At 45.5% G+C, this 25409-nt stretch overlaps 1 protein-coding gene across 2 annotated transcripts in view; it reads right to left on the bottom strand.

Moving 5' to 3' along the window:
• The window catches only part of NBAS (NBAS subunit of NRZ tethering complex), a 2067161-nt gene that overhangs the window by 1241155 nt on the left and 800597 nt on the right, over window positions 1–25409 (bottom strand). For both annotated transcript variants that reach the window (XM_085610668.1, XM_085610669.1), the window contains exon 26: window positions 9806–9939. In XM_085610668.1, coding sequence (XP_085466794.1) covers window positions 9806–9939 — 134 coding nt within the window. The remainder of the gene's footprint in view (window positions 1–9805; window positions 9940–25409) is intronic.

Raw genomic sequence — 25409 nt, 5'->3', positions numbered from 1 at the left:
TATTAAAATTCAACAGAATCATTCATATAAGAAGCACTTGTAGGTGGACCACTAAATAGCACAATAGGGCAATAAAAGAGAGGATACAAAGAAAATAACAATCCCGAGGAGTTAAGAGGAGAGAATCAATACGATCCAGACAAGTTAATGAAACAAGATTAATGCAGAGCATACAATATCCTTGTTAGAAATGGGGGTCTCTAGTTGGCAAGGGCTTGCACCTTTGTCCAAATAGGGACCTTTTTTCCTAGTCAGGATAAGGGGTTACACTCCTAAAATAACCCCTGCTCACCCCCTTGGTAGCTTGGCACGAGCAGTCAGGCTTATCTTAGAGACAGTGTGTAAAGTATTTGCACATAACCAACAGTAATACAGTGTAAGCACAACAAACGGACACCACACCAGTTTAGAAAAATATCCAATATTTTTATATACTTAAGACAAGACCAAAACGATAAACATCCACAATATCGTACTTAAAAATCTTCAGTTAGCAAAATAACTTTGTAAAACAGTTCCTTGATGTCAATAGCTCTGTCCGGGGCTATCACTGCGTCGTGAGCAAACAAATCCAAACAGTTCTGGCTGACCGCGGTGTCGCGGGCCAGCTGCGGTGTCGGGAAGACCCGCAAACAGTACCTTTCAGAAATGCAGGGCATCAATGACCTCTCGTTGAGCTTCTGAACACACGGCATCCGCAGGCGTCTGTTCCTGAGGTCGGTGCAGGAGTCGTTGGGGCCCTCGAAGTCACACGCGTTGCAGATCGAACTCCTCTTTGTTGAAGTCAGAAGCGCTGGCGACGGTGGGCGACGAGTGCTGCGGTGCGAAGTGCAGGGGTGTGGCGTGCGGTGCCCTCAGGTCGCGGTGCGAGCAGCGGCTCGGTGGCAGCATCAGATGGCATCGTCGGTGATACCAGGGTCGTGGTGTGAGATGAAGGCGGTGCTCGTCACGGTGCTGGCAAAGCTGCGGTGCGAGGGTGGTGCATCGTGTAACTTTACGAGCTGTGCCCTCGAACCGCGGTGCAAGCAGCGTCGTCGTCGGGGATACCAAGGTGTCGTCGTGAAGCGAGGCGGTGCGGAGTGCGGTGCCCACAGGTCGCGGTGTGAGCAGTAGCTCGGTGGCAGCATCAGCAGGCGTCGTCGGTAAGACCAGGGTCGCGGTGCGGCGTCGCGGCAGTGCCCTCTCCGGTGCCTTCAGGACACAGTCGGCAGCGGCGTCATAGACGGCGTCGAACTTGAAGTCTTTGCTGTTCCTGAGACTTCTTGAACAAGGGGCAAGCTCTACCTCAAGCCGTTGGAGAAACTCACAAAAGAAGATTGCAGAAAGTTCAGTCCAGTCCTTTCACTGCCCAACACAGAAGCAACCACTGCAGGCTAACACAGCAAAGCACACAGCAAAGCGGTAGTTCCTCCTCACAGCTTCCCCAGCTCTTCTTCTTGGCAGTCTTCTTGATCCCAAAAGAGTCCTGAAATCTTGGGGTCTGGGCCCCAATATTTTTACTAGCAAATCCTTTGTCCCCAGCAGGCATTTGTCCTATACCTAGTTCAAACCAGTTCTAGGTGCATTCTGCCAGTGTGCACCTTCTTCCTTTGTCAGTGTGGGCCAGGGTCCTCAGACGCACCACAGGAGGTGGAGCCAGCATTGTGGAAGGCAGGCACAGCCCTATTCAGCCCCAGGTGCTACTCCTCCCACCCATCTACATGCAGATAGGTCTATTCAGCCTTGTGCTGACTCACCCTGTCTCCTGGAGTCTCCCCCAGCTCACTCACAAACCAGACAGACAATACACAACCTAGCAGAGGCAGGCTGGATGGTTAGGCAAGAAAATACCTACTTTCTAAAAGTGGTATTTTCAAACACAGAATGTTAAAACCAACGTCACTAAAAGGTGCATTTTATCATTCCGAGTCCAGGCATACCAAACTCGAATTTCTACCATGTTCCCTGGGTCAGTTAGGATTATAGGAAGTTATAATCAAACTGCCCATTCTGGCCTATTGAAACAGGTAGCCTTGCAATTGTGAAAAACGAAATTGGCTGTAATTCACTATAAGGACATGCCACACACACCAGGGCATGCCCTACCTTTCACATACAATGCACCCTGCCCACAGGGGTACCTTGGGCCTACCTTCGGTGTGACTAACATGTAGAAAAGGGAAGGTTTAGAGACTGTAAAGTGGGTGCATTGGCCAAGTCGACATGGCAGACCCAGACTGCACACAGGCTCTGCAATGGCAGGCCAGAGTTACACTTTATGGGATGTTTGCGTGGGTGGCACAATCCAGTGCTGCAGCCCACCAACAGCATTTGATTTATGGGCCCTGGCACTCGCAGTGCACTTTACTAGGGACTGACCCATTAATCAAATAGGCCAATCATGGAAACACCAATCCGTAACACATTTTACTACAGGAGCACTTGCACTTTACCACTGAGCAGCAGTGAGAAAAGTGCGCAGAATCATTACACCAGCAAAAACAGAGTCAAAACCGGGAGGTCAGAAAGCAAAAACTCAGGGGAAACACGCCAAAAGATGCCAAGTCTAACAATCCTCTAATTGAGTCCCATCATATATTTGCATGAACTAAATAATGTAGAATGTGATTGTGCCATGATATGAATATCTGAAAACAAAGATATCTGGGTTGGGCTATATCTAGAGAACAAATCCGCAAGAACCTGAGCCATGTGTAAGTAACTGTGTCTACCTTGAATCTAAGATAAGGCTCTAGATCGATACTGATCCAAAAATACAGTTATAGCAAACCAAACAATGAACCGGGAAGGGGGAAACAATCTGCGGCTGTTAGCCAGTGGAACAGAGATTATAGTGTAGGGAGGCCAAGGACAGTAACAGGAGTCCCCGTCAACGTAAGAGCGGAGTGTAGGAAGTGGGGGCGACCACTGGATCACGGAATAGTAGCATGAATTTCTCATTTGTGAGGGGCAGCTTATGTGATAAGTGCTCCAGTGCCATCGCTTGCCAAAATCTAGCCAACCAGGAAGCAAAAGGAGGAGGGGCAATCAATTGCTTGGCAGCACCCGTCATATGACGGATTAGGTACCAATCTAATTTGAGAAACTTGGAATAAGTCCCGAAATGTCCTACATTCAGCATTTTCCCAGGTAAGGAAAGATCCTGCGGGCAAACCCGGTGTAAAGTCTGAGTTGCGTGCAAGGGGAGTATTTGGAGAGGGAAATGAGCTGAGGGCCGTAGGTAGGCGAAATTCTATTACATATTTCCAGCACCTTTCTAGTCGGGGTTGCAAGATAAGTGCTACGAGGGTGATGGGGTTTTGGTAACCCAGCAAAGTCCCACAGTGGCCTACACGCCACCGCGCGATCCACATGGGGCCAATGTTTTTCGCTCTCTCTAACTATCCATTCGGAAATAAACCTGATATGTGCTGCTCAATTGTAATCAAGAAAGTTGGGACAAGCTAATGCCCCCCACCCCTGTTCCTGGGCAGCATAAGTATATGGTTGGAGATATGGGGCTGTTTCCATTCCAAATTACAGGCACAGACATCTTTCTGGAGTTGGCGAATATCTTCAGCGGAATAGAGGTCGGGAGGGCCTGAAACAGATAAAGTACACGAGGCAGAATATTAATTTTGACTACATTGATGCGTCCCAACCACGAGATATTGAACGGTTTCCATCTGTGCGGGTCTTCCAAAATAGCCTTATGGTAATGAGGCCAGTTAGCGCGAGTCCCAGTAAGGGAATTGGTGACATTTAGCCCCAAGTGACGAATATGATGCTTAGCCCAATGAAAAGGAACCAGGTCCTGCAAAGCTGTAAGGAGGTGTGATGGTATAGTGAGGTTCAGGGCTTGTGACTTGAACATATTGATTTAATAACCTGAGGCAAGTTAAAATTCTTGCAGCGGCTGGACTATGGCAGGGAAGACTGACATAGGGTTAGTCCGAGTCAATAAAAGATAATCGGCATATCTTTATGACTCCGCCCACCAAAGTGTATGCCCGTGATGTTCGGAGACTGGCACAGGCGGATAGCCAGGGCAGAAAGAAGAGTGGACAAGATTCAACCCTGGAGAGTACCGTGCTGTATCGCGATAGGGCAGTGGAATAACCGTCTACACTTACGATAGCAGTCGGGTGGTGCAGTAGGCCATGACTTTGCTAATCATGACAGGGCCCGACCCAATTTTGGTGAGGACAGTGTGTAAGAAGTCCTAGCTGACCCTGTCAAATGCCTTCTGCCCGTCCAAGCCTGGATAGCCGGGCACCCTAGGGACCTGTCCTTGATGGCCAGATCAGTTCAATATGAGCATGACCGGAAATAGAGATTTCAGATGTCTGAACCGTTTTCAAATGGCGCAGAAGGGAATGTGTGACAAATACATAGTCGATGCAAGAGTATAATTGATGCACATGTAAATAAAAGTAGTAGTCTTGGGCGTCGGGGTGGAAGTAGTGCCAAGCATCTGCTAAACCTGAGTCAGTGAGTTCCCTCTTGAGTGAAGCATGGCCTCCACACCTTGAAAGTGGGCAGAGTCCTGTCAAGGGCTGGGTCCCAAACCAAGTTAAAGTCGCCTCCCAGTAGAAAATCCCCCAAGGCTAGGCCAAATGGCTCCTTAAGAATCCTGCAGGGAAAAGTGGCTTGCGCCTGGTTAGTGGAGTATAGGAAAGACAGGGTAGTGTGTCCCTTTTCTATTATTTTCATTAAAATACGCCCTTCTGGATCTGTGACCACCCGTGACATCGCTGTTAGGAAACATAGCCGAAACAGAATGCCCACTCCTAATGTTTTAGTGTCAGTATACGCCAGGTATTGTGCTGAGTGTCTGGGGATAGACATGCGATGACAGTCTTCCTTAAGGAGATAGGACTCCTGCTAGAAAATTATGTCTGCGTCTTGCTGGTCAAGATAACGCCATACTGGCTTGCGCTTATTAGGGGAATGAAGCCCCTTGACATTTAGGGAAAGGAGTTTTGTTTTAGTCGAGGTCCCCATGTACAAGGCAATAAGGAAGGAGGAAAGTAGAATGCGTTAGTATCATGATAGGAAGCGCCTCGCAGCGATTAACAGGTCGGGTCAATGAAAACATCTCTCTTCCAATAGAGCCCCCTCCAACCCCCACTTCCCACAAGGACACGGCAAAAAAAGCAGATTATTAATCAAGGTAGAACAAACGGGCCAACTGTAACCAACAAAATGAGGTTCTTCATTCTCGGACCGAGGAGAGTATCCCAAAGTCCACAGAGGTGTTGCCCAGGGATAGAAGTGCCTCAATAATGAGGAGGGGGACGGGGCAAGACCAGGCAGAAGAGTAAGAGCAATTGACAGATCAATTCACTTCTATCGAAGTATTTTAACTGTACAGTCAAAAATTATTGCAGTCATTAACACATAAATGTCCAACTCCAAGGCTGTGAGGCCTGTAAAGGAAAAAAAAAGAGCAAATAGAAGAGAACAACATGTGACCGTGCTCCGGTTAGTAAGTACAGGTCTGAATCAACCCAATTAGACAGAAATTCAGTGTCTGTTGTGAAGATTCCTGCTTAATATTCTCTAGGTGGGAGATGAGGTCTTCTTTTGATTTTATTTGGGCCTTCACTTTAACCCAACGAGCACGTCCACGTCTGCCCACCGTGTTCCAAGTTGGGCGCCATCAGTCACAATCCTCCAAGGGTGCACGGTGGGATTCCCGATCTGGGGAACCCTCCGGCAGATCTAGCAGGCGCTTGGCCTCCGTCAATGAGCGAACATGGCGCTGTTTGCTGTTAAGCTCGAAGAGCAGGCTGAAAGGGTGGATCCACTGGTAATGGATGCTCATCTCCCGAAGATTCTCTGCTATCGGCCAGAAGTCCCTGTGTTTCTTAAGGGTTACTAGAGAGAGGTCCTGAACGATCTGCAGCATGTGGCCTCTGAAGACCAAGTCATCCTTGCTCCAGCATACTCTCATGATTGCCTCCATGTCTTGAAAAAAATGTATTCTAGTTAAGATGTCCGGGGGGCATGGGCAGCATAACGATGAGCTCAGTCAAGGATCAGTGGCTGGTTGTCCTCACTTCACCGGATAGTGTTCAACAGGTCCCTTATGAAGGTCAGGATGTCTTCCACAATATCGGAATCCGGGGTTCCCCTCGGGTGCAGACGTGGAAGACACCTGCACCCCAGGGGAACCCAGTATTTCCATATTGTTTCTGAGGTTGCGATTTTCTAAATCTTCTTGTTTATCTTGGAGTTCAATCTGCTGGCTTTCCAGGGCAAGAATGCGGTGCATGAGCATTTCTTGGTCTCCTGTGAGGGAGTCCAACGTGCCCTCTAAATCATATACACGTGTGCCCACCTCCGTGACTTCTCTGCGCAGGTCCTGTATGCAGCTTTTAAACTCCACCTGTAAGGAGACTTTGTTTTATGTCATCGAGGAAGTGGGCCAGGTAATCTTGAGTGATCGGTGGCGCCACGGAGGATTCGGTGTTCTGAGAGGAAGGGTCCCCTTTGTTGGACATGGTTGTTGAGGAAGATTTGGACAATAAAGAGACCACAGTGGTGTCTCTAGATGACTTGCCCCTAGGTATATCAGAAGACCCAGTGGCTGGTGAGTGCAATAGGTAGGGCAAGGGTTTTCCTACTGGGCAAGTGTCCAGCAACGGAGGTCTAAAGGAGGTCGCGATGAAAGGCATCGTAGGTATTCGGTGGGACCTAGAAAGTATGGTAAGACAAGGTAGAGGCCCAGTGATGCACACCACAATATTGGGGCCAGGACTGAACGTGCTCCCAAATTACAGCAGTCCATGCAGCATGACGGTGTTGCGGGAAGGCGATCCCCTTGCGGTCGTCTGCAGTTCCAGTCTGAACATCCCCCCCTGCAAAGCAGCTGGGGAAAAAAAACTGCTGATCTATACAGTCCACCTCATCTATATAAGCTGTTACCTTCGAGATGGTCCGCAGAATGAAATGGCACTGGGGCCAGCGGTGATCTAGGGAGTTCGGCAGTGCAGGCAGTCACGATCCCATACTCCACAGCCTGCAATCAGGTTACAAGGTGGGAGCGGAAGGTAGCAGGCAAAGAAAAGGCCGCAGGGGCACCAAGGCCACACGTCTTGGCCGCACCCCCAGGTACAACAGTGTGCGTGCTGTTGGGACAGCAGCGGCTGAGAGGGAAAATGGCAGCATATGGGACAGGGACGTAGTATGGGGGTCGGGCCAGGGGCTTCGTCTCCAGGTACTCCGTTCCCCCAGCCTGTGTGCCACTGGAAACCTCAGTCACGGGCAGGGACCAGGCTCCAATCTCAGAGCACGCTGCCAAGCAGGGCCCGGCAACGCAGCAGCTTCAGCAACAAAATGGCACGTGCACCCCAGTGTGGCACTGGTCGACTCCGCTTTGGCTGGGAAGATAGGTCCAGGGATGTCAGCTGGCTGGCAGTGTGGGCAGGTTGCCAGGGTAGTCGGCCTGGGCAGGGCAACGCAGGAGCCATGATGCAGGTGGATATTAGCTTAACGCCCATGGTGACTGAGCAAGGACAGGCTGCGTCCTACTCCATGCCTCTGACAAGCCATGCCCCAGAAAAGTACCTTTTCAACTGCTTGTTATGCAATTTTTCAACTGGGAGACAAATTTACACTGAAGCAAAACCACAAACAAGTGACCATCTCTTCTTTGGAGTAAGGCTGTACTGTACCTCAAAGTGTGTAAACTTTGTTTTTCAAATATATTTGTGTGGAGATGAAAAATCCTCTTAAAATTCTTGAAGTTTGAACTGCAAAAAGGTTTTCTCTCTCTTTGCTCAGAAAAAGCATAACATATCCCCCCCACCAGCAGACTGTGGACTTTCAACATTAAACTTAAGTGGTTTTACTGATATTTAAGTAGATGTCAAGACACACCTTCTGGCCTATCTCGCCTGGGCTTGATGGCTGGCACTGATCCAATGTTGCTGGGGGGTCTCCCTCCTGACCTGTGGCAAACAACATTTCAAGGGACTACGATGGTGGAGGGGATGCTGTCAGTTGCCACATAAACTGGTGATTTTCTAGGTGGCCACTGTAATGTTGCCTGTTCCAAGAAGGCTGCTATTATAGGGACTTCTGCCCGTTCCAAGATAGCCATTGTACTGACTATGCTAAGTTGGGGGCCATCCTATTGAATAAGTTAAGATGGACGCTATAATTGAGCTCTTGTGGGACTTCGTTAAATCTCAGTGGCTATCTTGAAACCTATTTTTTATTTTAAGGGGAAACATGCACCATCAAGCATCTGTTATTGATAAATCCGGAAGAAGAACTGAGCAGCTCTGAAAGGACCCAGAGTACTCTTCTTAAATCTCTGAGGTGAGTTGCCAGGGTATTTCCTGGCGGAAGGTGAGTTGTGTGGATGGCACTGGGCTAAAACGGCAGGCCACTGAGTTACCCTTCTCGGTTATTCCCAGTCAATGTCACTGCAGCACTGGCAGCGGCGATCTTCCTGAGAATGGGTAGCAGCCAATCATTCTTTGCTGTAACGTGAAAGAGGAAGCAAGTCACGAGCCACGCAATATTGATAAATTGGACTCCTTGTTTGAGTGAAACAATTCTCTTTTGGACAGTGCAAACAATAGTTGGGGAAGATTTATTACCTTACAGACTTAAGCCTGTTGCAAAAAGGTAAAACATTTAAACCATGATACGGTTTTGTTGGTTTAGACGGACCAATACATGTGAAGTAACACATGGTACAAGGGGGGATTTACTCGGATCTATGTGAGATCCTGCTGAACTTGGTTTGCGTTATTCAACATATATTGAACTCTGGTGATTCCTGAAAGTAAGGAGAATAGCTGACTAATAGAGTTATATTGTAGAAGCTTCTGGTGGATCCATGTTCTTTTCTTTTACAGGTCTCTTTCCCCACAGTACCAATCATAATTCCCTTCCCCTCATATATCCACTCAGAATACCAATCAGAGTCGGAGCTGCTGAAAGGTGGGCTTCTGGAGGGTTCTGTTCCGGAGATCATCTGGCTGTGACAGTAGAAGATGACACAATGGTTTCTGTGGAGCCTCTTTTGCACCTGTCCTTCAAGAAGTATACACTTCAGTCTCATTGTCTATTTGATTTCACTACGAACTCCTCACTGAAAAACATCAGTGTAATTCACTGTCATCCATCTACACTTCTGTATGTTGCTGGGTGGTCACTATCTGGTTTTCTTGAATGTGAATAACCACAAAGTTTTCTAGATTGTTAGTTAAACTCTGAATGGGGAAGACACATACAACCAGCCAGCAGTTGACCTATTTTGCTTAGAACTTTACAGAGAGGAGTTCATAGCTTCTTCAAATAGCTCATCTTGATTAAAGCTAATCCATAATATTAGCCTGGTCACCCTCAAAGAAAAGAAACTGATTGCATCTAGGCATATATCTGATAGCCACTGCAGTGTTCCCAGGCCTGGCAATGGAGTATGACGTATCTAGTCCCGTTTTAAGGATCAGCTTAGTTAAAAGGCTTTAAGGGAAATGGGTGTGTTATTGTGAATTGTGACATTAAACAAAGTTACAAAGAGTAGGTAGACACTTGTCCTTGGCACATTTCCTAAAGTCATCAAGTTCATACCCTAAGTTGCGGAAGTATAGTAGGAACATGCAAAAGAAAATTACATTAAAGAATCAAAAATGGTGCCGGTGGTATAACACGAAATGTGCATCTGCATTAATGAATACTTACATTACAATCCTAAATTCTAAAATAAAGTATTCCTCATTTAGCTAGAGACTGCATGCCACAAAAAAATTTCCAAAGTCGTACAGCATTATAATATTAATGAAATACCAAGCAGACATGTTCTTACCCATAGCCCCTTTGTGGAAGACATTCCAGAATATCATAACAGAGAGCGAGCTGGTCATCTCGTTCACAATTGTAAATGCAGTCAAGGGCTACCATCATTAAGTCATTCTGATCAGGTATTATTTTTTGCTGGCACTAGAAAAAACATTTTGATGCATTATCTGATTAATCATTGGAGACTTTTATTGCATAGTGTATCATCTTTAAAATAGACATACATCAAGAGATCTTTCATGAGACTCATTTTAACTTCACAACTGAACAATTAACCTTTCCTGTTCAACTATCTTGGCTAACATGTTTTCAAACATTCTACAACGCCCATTCAAAAGCTGCAGTACATCAAAACAAAGACAGCCATTTTGAGATATTTAGACATTTTATTATCTATTTGAGACGGCAACTTAATCCAAAGACCAGTTGTTCAACTTTTGATGATGCCAATAATATTCATGGCTTACAACACTTTGAAATATCAAAAAGCTGAAAGGCACAATTAGTCAGCAACACTATCACCTTTTCAAAGGCTTCTGTTTAGTGGGAGTGGTTTTTATGCCTTTAAAATGTTAATTTAAATATCATTTATAATAATCCAGTACGCAAAAACAGGTGAATGTGTATGATAGAAAACTGGTTAACATGTCTTTATTGTGAATACAATATTTCTAATCTGTAGACTTTTCTTTATTGTCATTCTGTGGAACCTTGCCACACAGAAGTGGAACAGGAAACTTCCTTTCAGAGGTGTTCCAACAGAGCTTTGCATGATCACTACTATGCATGCATGTTTGTGTGTGTGCTACTCTGCTGTATATAGGATACTGTTGCTCCTTCACTTGTGTCATTTGCACCCTCTCAAATTTCTTCTTTACGGAACTTATCAGTGTGAAGTATTTGATAATTTGTAGAGAAGAAGAGGTGACGCTAAGACAGAAAAGCCCAAGGACTAGGAATAATGCAGTCATCATAAAGGAAATTTATGTGACTCCATCAGTGCTCTCTACTGGTTGTAACCTGTGGTAGTGTCCACAGCACATAATATAAGAGAGCTCTTAACCAAACTGAGCATCATCTTGGGAGAAAGCATTTATAACGTACTCTGGAGTGGAAAAAACAACCCCATGTGTACCAATAGGCCCAGTTAATGCCAACACCACCACCTTCGCTCTGGTGGAAATGGCAACTGAGGAAATCTTCCTCACCTATCCAACATCACCCAGGGGGCCCGAGATCCCCTTCCCCTCCAGGAGCCAATGCTGTGTAATACTGAGTTCAGGTGCATTGTCACTGTATCTGGGCCTGTATAGTCGATGTAGCCAAGAAATTACTTCATACCCTCTCAATGGATAAGTGCAAGCACATCCTCAGTGTGTTTGCCCTCAGATTTAACACAAAAGTCCCAATTTCACTCCAAGCTGGCAGTTAAAGGAGAGTAAGGAACTTTTTGTTTCCTGATACAGAAGAGGATCATGATGTTGCAGATGTTTGTCTTGACCACTCTGGAACCCACTATTCATACGATGACTTAGAGGGCCAGAGTGGCTGAGTTAAATGGTTCATGGGAACGGAGGAATCAGATCTGTCCTATAAGTGGTTATTGACTGCTCCACACAGCACGACATCCATTTGAACTCGGATGAGTTTTTCATAACTAAGACCTGCTGATGTGGCAGGCTGAAAGCTAACACCATTAAGAATTGACAACGGTCACACCACTTCTATGATGGCATCAAAGAAGGAGGAGTCATATAGGCTTGAACTAGTTGTCAATCAACTGAGCCCAGTGCTCCACCAAGTGGCATCTCTTTACGTTTGCTTCGTTCACCCGAAGTTGGCAGGGTATGCCCAGATATGGGTCCCTTGCTCACTTTGCCACTGGATTCAAGCTAGCCTGGCTGATGAAGGGTGTTACCCAGCAACCAGTCCCAGGATGCTTGTTTCCGGTTCAGGGAAGACCTGGCTTGGCAGTTCGGGCTGGACTGTTCCCATGAGGCACAGGGTCAAGACTGATTTGCATATAGCAGGGTCTTAACTGAGGTGGCGAAGTGAGCTAAAGAATGATGATGGGTTCAACCCAGATCTGTGACTGGGGGTGAGTGTCTGAAAAGTTTCAATGCTCCGTCCATCATCTCTTTGTGTTTGCAATGAAGAGATCATATCAGGAATAAGGCATGATGCTCTAAGCTTCGCAGATGGCTTGATGTCCCAAAAGCCTCCGAAAGCACCAGGTGATCATGGCCCTGAACTGTAAAAATGTAAAACTTTGTCTGGACGACGCAATGTTCTCATTTGAATAATTTCTGGAAAAACCACTATGAAATTAATTGCGGTGTAATTGGTGATTTCTGTAAAGGTCACTTTGAAGCAGAGAGCAAAATGGCCCAGAGACCCAGGGCCATATTGAATGAAGACAGCTTTCTGAAAGAAGATTTAATCAGACAGTCTTCTAGACAGGGGTAGTGTTGGACTTTCTGCAGCCACAAAAAGCCTGCCAGTGAGTATTTTGATAAGCTCATGGGGTGCATTGCAATCCAAAAGGCTGTGTCAACTACTGGTAATGCTCATCCGTATAGTAGTTTGAAGGAAATATCTGTCATCCTGAGAGGTGAAGTCTAAAAAAAAAAAAAAAAAAGTGTACAAAAATGAGATGGATGTAATGCATGGCAGCCATAACCCGTCCCACTGAAGTATACAAAAAAGTGATGGTAATTACTAGGGCCGCATTCCAGTCCATTCGACAATTTGGACACCCTGCCACCTCAGTTTGGAGTCAGCTATATGGAAATTAGTCTTGACCCTACTCCAATAGGAACCTCCCTGAACTGCAACACAAGCAACCCAAGACTAGGTTTGCCAGTATCAGGGGCTAATCAGTTGGGTATAGCTTGCCCTGACATGGTCCTGTGCTCAGTGTGCCATAGGACTAAAGCTATACTTCACCTAAGTAGGTTGAAACCGGTCTTGGGTTGCTTGTGGTCCTGCCAGAAGGGGGCCTTGCCTGGAGGTTCGAGATGGACTGTTCCAATGAGGAGGTGGCTCATACAGATTTGTATAAGGTAGGTATTTGTCTAGAGTGACATGGTTGGTGAAAAACAATGGACTGGAATGCGGCCCGAGCTCTTGCCAGTAACAGATTAATTCAGGCATCCATCAGCTTGTTGATGCAGGTTACATCCTACCTGGTGAGCACATGGAAATAACTGTGCTGAAGATCTCTAGTGGATACCTAATATACATTCACAACTACTGCCAAGACCTGGACCTGGACTGGAATACCATCTTATCATCTGGAAGAGGAAGAATTCTATTTATCATATGAACTGGCAGTGACGCCACCTCGTTTCCTTTTCACAGAGAGCAGAGGTAGTAGTTAACTTCCCAATTTAAGAGGGTGGCATAGTCTCTATGGGCCAGATGTACGACGGTTTTTGCAAGCGCAAATGGGTTTGCGAACCCATTTGCGCATGCAAAAACCAATAGGGGTATGTACCATACCAAAATAGCATGTCGCAATTTATTTGCGACTCGCTATTTTGGAATTGCAAGTCGCTATTAGGAAGGGGCGTTCCCTTCCTAATAGCGCACGCAACCCCATGTACAAATGTTTTGCGACGGCAATTGCGGTCGGAATACACTCGCAAATTACCACCCTCTTTAAGAGGGTGGTAATGGGGTCGCAAAAGAGAAGGGGTCCCCAGGGGACCCCTTCCCGTTTGCAAACACAGGGGAAAATATTTTTTAAGGACAGGCTGTGGCATTGCCTGCCCTTAAAAAATGAAACAACAACGTTTCATTTTCTAATTTTTTTAAATGCATCCCGTTTTCCTTTAAGAAAAACGGGATGCATTTAAAAAAAAAAAAACTGCTTTATTTAAAAGCAGTCCCAGACATGGTGGTCTGCTGAGCCCAGCAGGCCACCATACCTGGGAGAGCCTGCCATTCCACATGGGGTCGCAAATTGCGAGAGGCTCATTAATATTCATGAGCCTCTCAATTTGCGACCCCATAGGGAATCGCTAACAGTGTGTTACACACTGTTGTACATTAAAAATAGTGCCTAGCAGATTGCGAGTCGCAAAAAACTCGCAATTTGTGAGGCGCTATTTTGGGCGTCGTACATCTGGCCCTAGGACCACTAAAAAGAGAAACCCTTGCACTTCCTTCAGAAGTTCTTCAGATGCAGATTATTGCTGATGTGGTGACTGTGTAATTTGTAAAGCGCAGCCAATTATGGTTACTAACACCATCACAGGATAGCTGGTTTTCTAATGATAGTGGAAGAACAGACACCTGTAGAAGAGAGGCAGGGAAATCCTTGGCCAAAGGGACTTATTCTACTCTGTTGAGGTAAGAGGAGCTTATGTGGTTTTCTCCATGAAGCACTTCATCTGAGCATGGAAAAGACCCACGCCCATGGATTGTGCAGCAGTGCCAATAAAGTCTCACAACTTCAGCAACTAGTTCAGTTACCTCCTTTAGGATGTTGAGCATACATGTGTTCTCTTCTAGACTCACTTTGTGACCCAGAAGGGACAATCATCAAATTGTACCAGAGGTATAACTCAACATAAGCGCATTTGTGTTACCCTGATTAAGATTTAGATCATTGGATTGACAGATTATGACCCTTTTGTGTGACAGTTGATAACTGGGGTCTAGAAGATAATTCTCTCGAGGAGAGCTGTAATCCCGACCAGTGTCTGAGCACAGACATTGTCATAGTTATTGTCGAAAGACTTGAATATAGCGAGTCAGAGAGTCCATGTGTCATTTGAGAATCATAGACTTCAAAGGAAATTGAGATTTTAGTGGTTGAGGCAGGTAGCCATCAGAACATAAATTACCCTGGTTACTGACAGTGCAGCTGGTGTCACGATAGAAGTAGGAAATTGGGTTACTGGCTGAGGGGTGTGAAACCCTACTCAAGCAGTAACCACAATTCTTGTCAGGGTGAAACCCCGAGTTAACCTGTGTTCAGCCATTTGGTCGCTTGGCACATAAGTAGTCAGGTTTAACTTAGAGGCACTATCATTTTTTTACAACTTAATTTTGACATTTTAAACTGCAAAATGGCCTTTACAACGTGTCTAGAGAGAGTGACAAGAAATACATAGGCATGAAAATAGTATTTTAATAAAGATCATTCTGCACATGCATCTTCTTCCTGATCGGTGGCATTGTCCAGCGCTTCAATCACGGCAGTTGTGGGGGCTGCACATGGCCTCTGTCTCATTTAACATAGGTGAGGAACAGTGTCCTTATTTATTCAAATTTATAGAATGTGTTTCTAAGGATGGCTGTTAGGCGTTCCATTGCATAGATTGATCATGCCTTCACCCACAACTGTTTTACTTTTGGCGGTGTGGCATTCAGTGATCTGTGGGCTATCACCAGGCAGCCTGTCATAAGGAGGGTCATTATCAATTGTTCCTCCACCCGAGAAGGGAGGGAAGGTCCTCCGCATCCATGTGCCCTAGAAGTGCTTTTTGGGGTGGTGTGGTTAATGTGATGTTTGTGATTCCCTTTATGCAATCAAACATGACCCCAGGATGTTTGAACTTTTAGGACCTCCCACCACATATGTATGTAAGTCCCCCTTGCAGCACATCTCCTCTAGCAGTCATCAGGGGCATTACACATGGCCTTTAGGTGGACCGGGGTCAGGTACCACCTCAAAATAAGCTTGAAAGCGTTAGTGGGAGGATTTTGCAGAGATCAAAATCCAATCTGCCTCTGTTAGTTTAAGGGCAAGGCCCTGGGACCAGAGTCCTATGAAAGGCATGTTAGTCAAGGGGGTAGGTCTGTCAAGGGTGCGATATAGACGAGAGAGTGCTTTATTTGTATCACCATCTGTCATCATATCTTCCACCTCAGCGGTCTCCTTCATTCCCACGTCCATGGCACAGGGGCTACGTGCCAAGTGTAGTAATTGGGTGACATGATGAAGGTCTGTGCATCTGAGTTTGAAATCTTTAGCGCACTGGTCTCTCATGTTGGGGACACCATTGGAGTATAATTGGCCAAGACATACAGCGTCACTCCCCTCCTATGTGCGTCAGCCCATATCAGTCATCTGTGGTGGAAAGTCTGGGTTCCACAGCACCGTGGTCAGAGGAGAAGGGTATGTGGTAATCCAGTGGTAATGTCACTTTTGTCGCTCAGGCCAGGGGCCCCAGACAATGGCGTGCCTGCGGGGGACAGCCACAGTAAAGGGTGTAAAGGAAGCTTGGATCAGTCCTGCTCTAGGCAGCACCAGGGTTTCTCCGCTTCAGTGGAACACCAACTGTACACCGGATGAGACGTCGACAGAGTCCATATAACTCCCTCGCTGATTAATTCAGTTGCTTTCATGATTATTTTCCAAGATCAAAAAGTGGAGCCACATATAGAAACTGCCTATTTAAACAGTGTGCTAAAAATAAGTCTTGCCATAGGAAAAAGAACTAGAGATGATACAAATACCTTTAGGATATCATATATTATCTACTGGCGGTCGCCAGTAGATAGTTATAGTTAGGACCGTGTTTCCATAGGAAATCTGAAAATTCTATTTTGAATAACTTTGGCGCCGGTTGACGAATCCTCGTGAAATTTTCAAAACTAATGGGGTGCTCTGCTCAGCTCCTACCCTGAAAGTCTCGGGGTGATTCGTCAAGCGGGCGCTGAGAAAAAAGGGGGGTCCCAAAACACGTTTTCCCCATGCATTTTCCCGTAGGACCTTTAGTCGAAGGTACAGCCCGAACGGCTGAACAGAATTACTTGAAATTTGGCAAAGAGGTAGTCCTCAGGTCAGGCATGTGCCTTTTGCATATATGGTGTCAATCTGTTCAGTACTTCCTGAGAAAATTGCAGTTAAAAGCACATAAATATCTATAAGCGCGCACCGTGCGCCCACCTTAACGTGCGCAAGCGTAATTCTGATTGGTGGTTACATGTCAGTCAACGTTCGAATCGGTCCAAATCAGGAAGTGTCTGCCGCCGCCATTTTGTGTGTTGTGTGTGTGACAGGGAAAAAGAAAGGTGGAGAACGTGAAAAGGGGGCAGGGTAGAGTGTTCCTGACCCCCAGCCTTGGTCAGGGGGTCCCTGAAGGACCCCGATGGGTGAAAAAAACTTTTTTTTTCAAAAAATCGCGGGGTGCGCGCACGGTGAAAAACCTTAAAAAAAAAAAAAAAACATTTTACACGAGTGTAAAATAAATATATAAAAGTAAATATATAAAAAATATAATAATACATACATAACTTAGCATTTAAAAAAACCTTACAAATTCACTTAAAAAACCATAGGTTTCACACACGTTATAGTTAGGAATTAGCATTTAAAAAACCTTGCAAATTCACTTAAAAAACCATAGGTTTCACATATGTTATAGTTAGCTGGACATTTCACTCGTAAAAAAACCAATGAAAATCCCCCGTTATAGTTAGTTCAGATAACTATAACTCGCGCGACCGCCACTCTATCACAAGGATGATGTCATCAGTGATGTCATGAGTGATGCCACTGAGCAGGTCATGAGTGATGTAATATGTGACGTCATGAGCAGTGGATTGCGGGCGCGCAAGTTATAGTTATCTGAACTAACTATAACGGGGGAATTTCATTGGTTTTTTACAAGTGAAATGTCCAGCTAACTATAACGTGTGAAACCTATGGTTTTTTAAGTGAATATATATATATATATATATATATATATATATATATATATATATATATATATATATATATATATATATATATATATATATATATATATCTGCTTCTGTGCCTATATATATATATATAGTGACATTGCAATAAAATAATTAAACGCCTATGTATCAACAAAATGACATTTATATTTAAAGAATCAAACATAAAGCCAAATAATCTGCAGACAATACTGACATCACAGTATGGAACTACGGTGGGATCATACCACTTAGGAAAGCAACAGCCATTCAATCCATCAGAGTAATGCAAGTTGCCTGAGACACCACCATTAGGCAATGCTAGTATAAAGATGAATAAGATATTAAGTATGGAAAAGAACCTTGATAGCCTAGCGAAAACCAAGGTTAGTACGTGACCTTACTTTTATTAATAGAAACCCATCTACAGATGATCTAGAAAAATGTTCTCCATACTGAAACCGACAACTTTAAAGGAGTCCATAATAAAAGAATTCGACCGATCTATCAAAATAAACATCACTTTGTATATGTCATCCAGGGAGCACACTCGCAAAGAGTGAACCCAACCATCAGCAACTAGAGACAGGAAATAAGGAAAAGAGTTGTCCCCCAGAGGAGCAATGATCCTGGATGTAAGGAATAGAAGTCTTCTACAAAAGGTAGAAGCTATGAGGCCAACACCTCTTCCCCTCAAGGATCAACATACATGAACACCTTCAAAGAGAACAAAAAGTACACTATGAGAGGGAAATGTCCTCCAGAAAAGAAGAAAATCTGTAGTAATAATGCACAGCGTTATAACAACCTAAAAAGAGTCAAAAAGTTTCCTTCATAATAAAAGGATTGGAATCGCCTGGGAGACTACATCTGCCTTGATACCTATAATAGCATGACATAATCCAAGGAAAACAAACAAACATACTCAAGGCACATGTACAAACCAACAATGTCTACACAAAGGGGTAGAAGAGCCAATCATCATCAATGCCAATAAGACAGAACCTGAAGAGCAAAACATGTAATGTCCTAAATCTAGCAAAAGTAGTGAACTTTTACCACCAGTCATAAGTAACATCATTTATCACCTGAAAGTAAGTTAAGTACCAGGGGAAAAGCCAAAGCCACATAAATTAACCCCTTCAGCGCTGCGCGGATTCCCCCGCGGTGCTGAAGGGTTCGAGCGCGGGCGGGGCCATGACGGAACGGTTCCGTCATGAGCACAGCTCAACCGATGCTCATGACGGAACCGTTCCGTCATGGGCATGGAAGGGGTTAATAATGTAAGCTATTGGCTACTTTCTGTGAAAATACCAGAAGACATTTTGCGATAGACACACTCAGTACTCTACTATCCCATCAATGACACCTCAGTCTATTGACGTATGCCTATAAATTAAGCATAAAGTCACACAAATACCATATAAAAGTATAAGAGACACTTCATAATATTAATCAAAATAAATAAGAGGGCCATTGTACATAAACCTCTCATCAAAAGGCAGATTGTATAGATGAAGATTCCCATGAGGTACACATTTCAAAAGTACATAACTAGAGGTACAAAACTCCATGAATGTATGATATCATACATCAGAGAAACAACCCGACACAGAGGGTAGAACTCTACACACTCAAAAGTGTGACGAAAAGTAAACAAGCGGAGCAATCCCAGCTCAACACATATGTATTTAGAAATGCTCATCATAACATACAAAAGATACTCCTTAAAATTATGGTACATACCATGAAGGTATCAACGCTTCTGCTCTTCTACAGAGTAAGCAAAAGACACACAATTGATGGACGGAATGCAGAACAAATCAAAACATTCACCCCCAGTCAAGAGATCTGGGTTAAATCCATCATTCTTTTGCTCACCATGCCACCCCAGTTTAGACCTGGCCATATGCAAATCAGTCTTGACCCTGTGCCTCATGGGAACAGTCCAGCCCGAACTACCAAGCCAGGTCCTCCCTGGACCGGAAACAAGCATCCTAGGACCGGTTTCAGGGTTTCACCCCTCTTCAGCCAGGATAGCTTGATTCCAGTGGCACAGTGAGCCCAGGACCCACGTCTGGGCATACCTGGCGCACTTAGGGCGAGAAAGCAAAAGACACACAATTGATGGACTTCTTCAGAGTAAAGCAAGCTGCAAGGCGTGTATACAGGGCCTCAATTAAAAACTCAACACAAATAAACAGAGGAATAACTCATCGACAGAGCTGAAGGAGGAAGTCACGACTTCTGCACCAAGAGGTAAATAATAATCAAGAAACCCACTTATCGTGGAATACACTTTAGAGAATAAGACTTCTCTGAAAAGAATTCTGTAGAGTACCTGCCCCATAATTTTCCTATAATCCTGACTGACAAGAACTAAAGATCATGAAAAAGTGTGTAAAGAACCAGAAGGTTATCTAAACAGCTATAAACCCCTGCTTCAAACAGAAACACCACACTGGTTGTCACCAAATAAAATACATATTGCAACTCAGCCACATATAAACACTTCTTTCCACACAAGTCAGAAAGAAAGAATTCAACCAGAACATTCAAAGACATAACTAGGTGGCTTTGTCACGCCCACCAGCTCTGGCCTCGCCGTAAAGCCGAATCAGCCTGTTCTCCAAATAAATGTACACCATCAAATCACATATCTTTTAGGCTATCCTGTACAGGCTCTGAAAACTCAGACTGACGCAGTCATGCATGTTTGGGCAGTACAACTGACTGAGCCATAGATCTACCCAGGGAATTGGTGGTGTCAATACCACATTTCATAGTGAATTTCGCCGCTTCCCAGACATCTTGTACCACCTGCAGGAGTTCACTCCTGGCCTCCTCTGAAAGAGAAGGCAGCCAATGCCCCACCGAGTCCCATAAATCATGAGAAAATCTGCCCAAAGCACATGCCATGTTTGTCAACCTCAATGTCAAACTGACAGACGATACTATATTCCTCCCACAATGTTCAAGCTATCTCGACTCTTTATTTGGTGGAACCAAGCGAAGCTGTAGCAGCTTGAACCACCAGCCCTTTTGTGGTGAGATGCCGCAAGAGATGAAATGGGTCCCCAGGGGCGGGTCAATGTCTATGGGCCACAGCCAAGTCAACTGGAGCTCCCATAACAGGTTTAACCCAAGATCGTAAAAAAAGGGTCAAACAGAGACTCATTATAAGGGAGCAAAGGCTCCACTCCCATCTCACCTTGGTGAAGAACATCCACTAAAGGGTCTGTGGATAATTCCACTGGTTGAAGCTGGCAACCTAAGAAAGAAGCTGCCCACTTAGTACTGCAGCGTAAAAAGAACTCTCCTCTATTGCCATACCAGGTGGAGAAAGCAAATCTAAAACTGGAGAGAACTCTAGTCCACTAGCCTCCCCCAGTTCAGTCAGCCAATTTTCTGGATAGTACTGCCCAAAGAGTTTTGATACCCTATAGTCCCCCTTTCACCTGCCAAACTGTGCATTCCTGTAGGAAACGCAGGAACAGGTAGACGATTCCATCCGCGCTGCATCTGTCTGTCACAAGATTCACAGGGTTTAAACCCGGACGACATTGCAAAAAACCCACACTGTACCTCAACTAAACATCTAGATGAGCCTGAAAAATGGCCCCCTAACCACTCCAGATTTGCGTTGTATGCGTGAAAAAGAAGAAATTGATGTCAGCGAGTTATATGGATTCTGTTCAAGTCACATCCGGTGGACAACATCAATACAGAGTCAAGCTACGCCCTCTACTGACGCGCGGATGAGCTATGGGAAAAACTTTCCGGATCCAGTCTCGTGACTGGGGAAGATTCTAAAGGGATTCTACAGCTAGCTGTCTTTCAGATTGTGAAGTCTTTGCATTTCTCGGGATGAGACCTCCAGACATCGAACAGCTTTAAATCGGTTAGGCCGTGTCATAGATGGTGGGGGGTGCAGTGTTTGCCATGTGGAGTGGGACCTGTCCATATCGGGATTATAAGCTTCATTTAAGTTGCCCTCTATTATCGTATCAGCACTTGCATGGGTGGACAAGAAGGGGAACAACCAAGAGAAAAGTGGTCTCTGTGTTTATACAGGCCATACACCAACACTATAGTAATGGTTTTGTTCATTATTGTCCCATGAGCAAGTATTATCCCTCCTTCGGAGTCTTTTTTGATCGTGTCCACCGGCAAAGGTCCTGTGTTTCCCACGAAGATCACCACTCCCCTAGTTTTTGTGCTTGGTTTGGAGTGAAACTGTTGGGGAAAATATCTGGAGTGGCACCTGTTTACGGCTCCTGCCAGGAAGACTATATCTATCTGCTTCACATGTAGCCAGAGAAGCAAAGATGTCCTCTCTACTGCAGAGTTTAGGCCCTGGTCGTTCAATGCAGCCACGGTCAGGGTCAGTCTCCCATCCTGCATTGAAGCAGTTATAGTGCAGTAAGGTCCTTGCTGTCAACCCATGATTGCCCCAGCGTTGTACATGTCCTCATGTCTCTGTAATTGGTATCTCGTCTCGTAGAGTAGTGACTAGGCCAGAAAAATAAACAAACAATACAACATCAATAAACAATATACCTAGAAAAGCTTGCCTGCTCGGGCCACCAGGCCTCCTTCAAATTTGTTGGTTGCAGGCTCTCTGTATGGTCGCCTTTAGCGTTTGGTCGCTGTTCAACTGGAAGAGGTCTAGGACCTCCTGCATGCTGGAGGGTGAGCCCTTTTTTTGTATTGAAAGAGGCACACAGGGAACCCCCAGAGGTATGGAATCTTATGAGCTCGCAGAAAGTCAGTCGCTATCTTCAAAGATTTTCTCTTAGCCAATGTCTAACTGGACACCTCTTGAAAGAGCATCAGGGTGGACCCATGGAAGACTATCAGCTCTTTCTGTCTAGCCACTCTCATTATGTCTTCATCATACCTGCCAAGTTTTCAGACTCCTTATGTGTGACATTTCCATGTTTTAGTGTGCTTATGTGAGGCATTTCAATGGCTTATGCGTGACAATGTGAGTAACAGGTTATGGATGGTAGAACAAAGCAGATATGCTCATATAATGAGATACATTTCGGAAATGGCCAACATAATGCTGCAGAGCTCCGAAAGCTTAAGCTAGGTTTCAATAGTGACAGAAACATAATTGGGCCGTAATTAACAATAATCAAGACATTTGGCCACTTTTTCCAAGCCATGTAGACTCAGTGGTTTTCTTTTTTTATGGCTGCAAATGGAAGAGTAAATGATTGCATTGGTGAAAAGCAATAACACTCACCATTTGATGAATTGTAAATATTAATGTGCTTTGATGGTACAGATATCTAGAGAAAATTGTGCCATGTCAGTATGCCTGGTGCCACACCGAGAGCCAACTATGCCAATAAACCAAGAAATCTATCCAATAATGTTTTCCACCAGTAGTTCTACATGTTTATTTAGACTGCATTCATAGGCCATAGGCAAGGTTCATACCATGCAGCTGTGACTTTTTGTTAAATCAAATCTCTGTGAGGCAGGGCCACAAATCTTCACAGGCAAACCTCTATTTAATCAGAAAAAGTGCCAGATCAAGTAGGAACACTTATAATATGTAATTCGCTTTTGCAGACAGAAAATGTTAATTCAACCCCAAAACAGCTTGCAGGAACAAAAATGTTATGTGATAGGAAGCCTCTCTCTCTCTCCTGGTTTTAGAGCTGGGCACAGATCTGGTCACTGTCTGCCATGGACTGGATCTTATAAGATTCAGACCGGATGTGTTCAATAGGATTGTCTATGAGCTTAAAGTGTCTCTTCTATCGGATACACGCCTTGCTGAAGCAGAGAAAGTTACAGCCCGGGAGCCTGTGACCATGACAACACCTCTCCATGGTCTTTGAGCAAGCAGCTGAATCTTAAAAAGTAAGGTTAGCTTCTGGAATAATTTAACTCTATAGGGCCCAGCACCAAACTTTATTAGTGCTGTCTGCAATTATCGGAGCACGAGGAAAGCAACTGAAACATGCGTGACAATTTGGGCCAGGACCGGACTAACCGTAGCGGGCACCAGGCGTTTCCCCGGTGGGCCTGAGGGGTGGGGGCCAGTTGTGTACCTGTGGGGGCCGGTTTTGCAGCAGTACTGCAATATCGGCCACCTGTAACAAAAGCGGGAGCAGTGCTTCTCACTAGCATGCCCTCTTCCCCCCCACCCCCAGGGCAGGTCCGAGCAGCAATCTGCCAGGGCTGGTTGCTTTTCCCAGTCCGGCCCAGATTTCGGCACATGCGGTAATGCAGGAAAATGACCTAATTTGCACCAGTTTAACTCCCAATGCGTTATACTTGGAAAGGCTGCTTCTTTCTGATGAAAATGGTGTACCCTTGTGAGGATGTCGGGAGTTAACTTGTTCTTGGTTTGAAAATCATTGAATGCCCTGTGAGTGCGGTCTAACTATTGCCGATTCTGTTTGGGCCTCCAATAGTGATGCAAATAAGACTTGGACGTTGCTCATCAGTTCCAAATCCATTATCACATCCGGAAAACCTCTGATTCTGATATTGTTTTGCTTGACCTGTTTTTTCCATCCTCCATTTTATCTGTGAGCCATTGGCATTTCTTCTTCAGTTGTGGCGACCCTCACTTCTGGTTCGTCATCCTCATGTTCGCTCTGCGCTGCGGCCACCTCCAGTTGGTAAACCATGGCGACGAGCTTTTGCACTACATGATCGGGCTCACTCAAAGATTTGAAAAAGTCCTGTCACTGGAGGCTCATTTTTTTGTGAAGGCAGCCATTATTGTTTGAATATCCCCTTGAATGACTGGGGGGCCCTTGCTCCCTCCCAGATCTCCCCGGGGAGTAGTATGACAATCCGGTGTCAGCAGGGGTTCAGTAGTCTGTCTTTGGCCCCCTACGAGGTCCTTGATGGAGCCGCCTTTTTGGTCCTTCATATGAGTGTCTGCCATCGTGGCTCCAGGCTAAAGTGTGTGGTAGGCCCCAATGAAATCTGAGCCAGTAGAAAACTCCAGAGGCCATCAGGTACGCTGGGGACATCTGTTTTCCAGGCCAGTGGGGCTCCATGCGCTAAGTATAGCTCTGTGTGAGCTGTGATTCTGGGCCCCAAGTCCGCCTACTCTGTCCCCGGTCACCTTGTGAGCACCCAACATCCGAGGGCCTCCTCCGGTGATGTCAGCTCTGCTGGCCTCCGACAGTGTCATGCACCCACCCCCACTGTTCCCGGGGGAGGCGGCACAAGGATCCCTCTCACACTGCACCCTGCTGTGTCCTGGAAGCCGCCTGCCACACTGTGTATTAGAATGCGTCCTTTCTCGATGGGGGGAATGCCAGTCTGCCTGCAGCCCTCCTCATCAGTGGCAAATGGAGATTGCAGCATCCAGCAACGCACTATGGTCTCTCTGCGCCCCGGGTCTCCGAACACTGGACGCACCACTGCAGCTCCATGGACTGTCTCTCACTGCCTCCGGGCCATCATGGCTGGCCACCGTAGGATTCAAATCTCTCGGAATCGGACAAGAGGCGCCACCCTTGATGCAGTCAAGCCGCCTCCGGCGCGATCGGTGTCAGTCTCTATTCTATAGGTTTTTTTATAGCGCATAGCTACCTGGAGGCCTCTCAGCTCTAGAACAGTCAGACAGGAGCTCAGACGTCGTGTTAACCGGCTCTCAGCAGAATTAGTTGCTATTAGTTACTTTATTGTCATGTTTTCAGGTCCTTATGGACCAAGCGTAGTTCCAAAGATAGAGTGTTCCAAAGTTTGGGGGCCCAGTAGGAGAAAGAAGGTCCACCCCAGCGAGATTTGCTAAACTTAGGGACCTGTACTAAATGTGCTTTAGATGATAAGAGTAGCCTTCCAGGGGAAGAGGGGATGATTAGCGGTCTTAATAAGACATGATCTTTCTTGTGAAGAGACCTGTGCAGAATGCAGAGTCTTAAACTGGACACTCTGCACGATTGAGAACCAGT

The sequence above is a fragment of the Triturus cristatus genome, chromosome 6, assembly GCF_964204655.1.
Source record: "Triturus cristatus chromosome 6, aTriCri1.1, whole genome shotgun sequence".
In the NCBI taxonomy this organism is placed as follows: Eukaryota; Metazoa; Chordata; class Amphibia; order Caudata; family Salamandridae; genus Triturus; species Triturus cristatus.
Note: the sequence above shows the minus strand (reverse complement) of the source record. Positions and strands in the feature narration are given on the sequence as shown.